At 35.8% G+C, this 5189-nt stretch overlaps 1 protein-coding gene across 1 annotated transcript; it reads right to left on the bottom strand.

The window, feature by feature from the left end:
• Nucleotides 1-2277: 2277 nt before the first annotated feature.
• LOC786173 (U3 small nucleolar ribonucleoprotein protein MPP10-like) lies at nt 2278-4498 on the bottom strand. Its single transcript, XM_059885947.1, is given in 2 exon segments — nt 2278-3817; nt 3819-4498. Coding segments are annotated over 2 exon segments (2103 nt in total). The 5' UTR covers nt 4484-4498; the 3' UTR covers nt 2278-2379.
• Between the last annotated feature and the right edge of the window lie 691 nt (nt 4499-5189).

Here is a 5189-nt window from a genome sequence, read left to right as displayed (position 1 = left end):
GAGCTCAAAGCTCTCCATTGCCATGTAACAATTCATGGACAAAATGAGTAATAGAATCACCCAGTAAGCCCATCAGAACATAGAAAATAATGCATAATTCTTGGTTTAAGACAAGAATTTTGTTTTTTTTTTTAATGAAGCAACATATAATCTTTAAAATATTATACTGACATAAGTTCATCATTGTTAAAATGTGTTCACTTTTATTTGGACTTACAACTTCATAGCAATATAGAGAGCTGTTTGACATCCTTTTATAAAACTACTTGGTACTCTGTTATATGAACTTATGCTAGACAACCAGCACTCTAGTGATAGCATTCAGTCTGTTTTGATTCTTTCACCATTACAACAATGCTTTAGTGAAAGTGTCAGTGAAAAGCACATGTTTCTTTTTACATTTTTTCAACATCTGTTTTGATAAAGAATAATAAAATATTATGGAATACAACAAGAACCAAAGAAATGAAAAATATGGAAGAATGAATAAAAAACATAGAGAACAGATGGGAAAATCACATTTGTGATAAGAGTTACAGAAGACAAGAAGAGTCTGGGCAAAAAGCAATACTTGGAGAGTTAACGGCTGAGAATATTGAAAAGGGATGAAAGATTTGAATCATCAGAGTTGGTACACAGACACCACGTAGTTTAATCAAAAGAAATCCTTTGCTAGATGAATGATGGTAAATTGTAGACACCAAAGACAACGTTTTCCAAGGAGACCAAGAGAAAAGAAAGAAAAGACCGCAAAAAGACTATATTTACGCTGACAGCTACTTTCTCATTGGCACCAACAGAAACTAACAGCAAACTATATTCAAAGACTTGTCAGAAAACACCTGTCAACCTAAAATTGTATATCCAGAAAAGGTTGTCCTTCCAAAGTGAAGGCAAAATAAAAATCCTTCAGGCTTAAAAAAAAGAAAAGAAAGAATGATCCTGAGGAATTTCACCACCTAATAGATCTTCATTAAATGAAAACCTACAGGATGTACTAAGAGAAGAAAGAAAATGGTCCTAAAAGAAAGGTCTACCATGAAAGTTACACTGACAAGCAAAATGTGGTTGTAAACATGTGGATAAATGTGTCAACACAGATAGATAGATAGATAGATAATAGATAATTTGTAGGATTATAAAAGTCATATTACAATACCAGATAGTACAATGATATTTGGGAAATGGATTATTTGAGTTAAAGCCTTTTAAGCTACTCATTTTGATATATGATGGGGTCAAGACATTGATTAGTTTTATAATTAATATGTACATTGAGATTTTAACAGTGCCATTAACAACTTGAAAATAAAAGTATAAAACTACCAAACACATAGAAAATAAAAAAGGAAAAATACAACAGTTATTTAATCTTAAATAAGAAAAATGAAACAAAAAATGCACTGTAAATGGAGAACACAAATATGGTGATATGGATAAAGTTAAATTAAATTTAGTAATCCAAATAATTTAAATGAATTAAGCTTATTCATTAAAAGGAAATTAGTCGCAAAAATTTTTACATTTCTGGTTCTATAATGCTTACAAGTTACATATACATATCATAAAAAGAGAAAGGATGAGAAATTATGTGCCAGACAAATACTATCCAAAATTAAGCTACAGTTTCTTTCGGACAAATAAAACTTAAAGCCAAAGGCATTGATAAAGAATCCAGTTTACCAAAAAGGTATATCAATTTGAAATCTGTTGCTACAGAATAATATAGCTTTGAAATAAAGCAAATATCACCATAAATATAGGAGGAAATTGATAAATCTATCATCATGGCGGGCAGATCTCAGTAATCAGTAGGTTGATCAAATAAAAAAGAGATCAGCTAATATAGAGAAAATCTGAACCATACATTAGCCAGATTGATCAATGGATTTGTATAGAACCACATATTCAATGTTGTAAACTACATTTTTCTTTAGCATAAAGGGGTTTCTATGGAAATTGTCCATATGCTAAGCTATGTTTTATGAAACAAGACTCTCTCCCTCTCTCTCTCTCTCTCACACACACACACATACACACACACAAAGAGCCTAAGAACTGGAAAAAAATTTTCTAAGCACAATGAAATTAACTTAAAATACACCAGAAAAAAACTTCAGATTGATCAAATTTAAAAAAAAATTAAAGAAGTAATCATAATAGAAACTATAAAGAACCTAAAAGTGAATAACAATTTAAAAACTGAATATTTTAAAATGTATTAAGGCAGTTAAAATTGTCCTTAAAGGAAAAATTTAGTCTTTGAACCCATTTTTTTTTTTTTGAAGAAAAGTTCTCAAAAATTTTATTACAAAACTGAACCATGACAGAATATAAGCTTACACATGTAAATAGTATTTACATTATATGCAAAATATATTACAGCTTTAATTTATGAACCGATATATCCTGGTTTTTCTTCTTTTTCTTCTCGGTTTTCTTTGCATTGCTGATTTGCATTTTCACTTGATCTTGTAATTTAGAAAAGAATGCCTGAGATGATTTTAAGGCTTTGTCTTTACCTTCATCCTTTAGCAGAGAGGCTTTTCCTGTCTTGGTCAGCTGTTTCAGCTTCTCAGAGGCTACTGCTTTGGTGTATCTCCCTGCCTGGTCTGGGTTGTTCTTTTCAAGAAGTCTTCTCCGCTTTTCTTTCTCCTTTATTTTCAAATGCTTTTGATATTTCTTTTTCCTCCTTTCTCGTTTCTTGTCTGTAGCTGTTTTCTCAGCAGCTGTTTTTATATCTCCAGCTTTATTTTTCTCCTTGACCTCCTCTGGGGCCAGGAGGGCTGCGTCACTGACACTCACAGGGGCAACCTCCTCCATGGTGACAGCGGGCAGATTTGATACCACTTTAATTTCTGGAACAGGTGGCTTGGGGATGAAGTGGAAGTTTGAGAGCACATCCAACTTTAAGAAGAGGGAGTCCATCATCTTCTGGATTTCTACATGCTCTGGATTTTCTTCCTCTGCTGTTTTTTGCTGGTTGAGTTTGATGTACTCCTGTTCGTAAATTTCAGCAAGGCTCAATTTACTCTTTTCGTGGTCCAGTGTTAAACGCTTTTTATACTCAAATGCATCCTCTTTAGGCTTTTCTTTGCGTACGACATCATCCCAAGCCTGATCTTTTATCCTCTGCTTAATGATATCCTCTAGTTGGAGAGTGGTTTCCTCTGTGATCACAGGTGCCATGCGCACGGCGTGGTCGAAGTGCAGGGTCTCTTCCAGGAGGCTGTTCTCGGGCCGCTTCTGCGCTGTCACTTCTCCTTGAAGCTGCCAAGGTTTCTTCTCCAACAACTCTTTTTCCAAAGATGCAATTTTTTCATTCATCTTTTCTTGTCTTTTTTCAAAAGAGGATTTTACTTCATCAGAGTCTTTCTGTACATTTAAGACATTTGTATCTTCAGTGTCCTCATCATTGGGCAGAGCAAAGGTCACTCTTTTCAAGGTTTCTTTACGTTGTTTACTGTCTCCACTTTCTTCAAGGTCATCATCTTCATCCGTCTCAGAAATGCTTTCTTCTCCTTCAGCAATCTCTTCCTCTTCATTTGAAGCCAGTTCATTCCCATCATCGTGGACACTTGCTACGTCTTCATCACTTTCAACTGGATCAAAGAAATCTTTGTATTTCAGGTTTCTGGAACTTTTACCTGACTTAAGATCCTGGCCTCCAAACAGTCCTCCTTCATCTTCATTGGAATCCACATCTTCAAAAAAATCAATATCATCTTCCTCTTGGTCATCTCTTTGTTCCTCTTCTTTTTCCATGTTTTCTAAAAAGGTCTCCATCTCAGAGAGCTTGAAGAATTTATCATCTACTTGTTGGTTTCCTAGGCACTCTGCTTTACACCTTGCTCTGACGTTCCAGTTTGCTGATATCAAAATCAAGATCAGAGTCCTCATCGCTGAAATCTGGGCTTTTCCTCAGATCCAATTTGCTTGAGTTTTTGGCTCTCTCATCTGCTTCAGGATCATCACCACTCAGGTCTGACACTTCCACCTCCTCTGCTTCCTCCACCTCCTCCTCCTCTAAATCTTGTTCCAGGTCCTCCTGGCCAGCAGCCTCCAGCTCCATCATATCCTCTTCACACTCCTGCTCTTCACTCTCTGGGAGAAGACTGATGTCTTCATCTTCAATGGTTTCACTAACTGCACTCTGGAAGTGCTGTAAAATTGGTTCATTTTGCAGTTCCAACTGTTGCCAAATCTGCTCATCATCGAAATTATTTATCATCAATTTTTCTAAAGGACTCCCATGTTTCCTGTCATTCTCTAGTACTTTATTAAAGTCATAAAGTACTTTTGTTAAAGAAGTATACTTTGATGCCAGTTCATCTTGAATGGTGAGGAAGCACTCTGGGCTGTCAGTGGCTTTACCGACCTCCCTCAGGCACCGCTCCAGGGTCCGCCAACGCCAGGCTGGCCGGGCCATGGCTAACTGCCCCTCGGGACACAACGCCACATGCAAAGGAAGTGCTGAACCCATTTTTGAAATTAAAAAAAACTGAAAAAGTACTGAACTATTAATTCAATTTAAAAAGTTAAAATAACAGAATAAACACCAAATATAGTAGGAGGAAAGGAACTGCTCTAGTCTGAATGTCGGTGTCTGACTTGCCCCACCAAATTCATATGTTGAAATCCCAACTTCCAAAGATGATGGTATTAGTAGCTAAGATCTCTGAGTGGAGATTGGCAATGAGGGTTTCACCCTTCATGAATGGGATTCATGTCTTTATAAAACAGGCTTCTAAGAGATCCCTTGCTCCTTACACCACATGAGAACATAGCAACAAGGCACCAGCTATGAACCAGGAAGGGAACCATCATCAAAAGGCTACCATGCTGGTGCCTTGATCCTGAACTTCCAGCCTCCAGAACTAAAAGAAATAAATGTCTGTTGTTTATTAGCCACCCAGTCCAATGTAGTATAGCAGTCCGGATGGACTGAAACAGGGTTTGGATTTAGGGGAAAAAAAGAAGTTAATAAAATAGACAAAAATACAAAGATACAAATTGCAAACCAAACTAATACAGATACTCAATTTAATGTTGTCTATACGGAATATAACAAAGGGAATAAAAAGGAATATAATTTGCTTACATTTAAAATAAAAAACAAAGAAAAACTGAGAAAAGCTGAGCTTATATATTTTAATAAATTTTAAGTCTAGTGAAAGAGGGGGTGGTAT

The sequence above is a fragment of the Bos taurus genome, chromosome 4 (genome assembly GCF_002263795.3).
Source record: "Bos taurus isolate L1 Dominette 01449 registration number 42190680 breed Hereford chromosome 4, ARS-UCD2.0, whole genome shotgun sequence".
In the NCBI taxonomy this organism is placed as follows: Eukaryota; Metazoa; Chordata; class Mammalia; order Artiodactyla; family Bovidae; genus Bos; species Bos taurus.
This window is presented reverse-complemented; position numbering and strand designations above follow the sequence as displayed.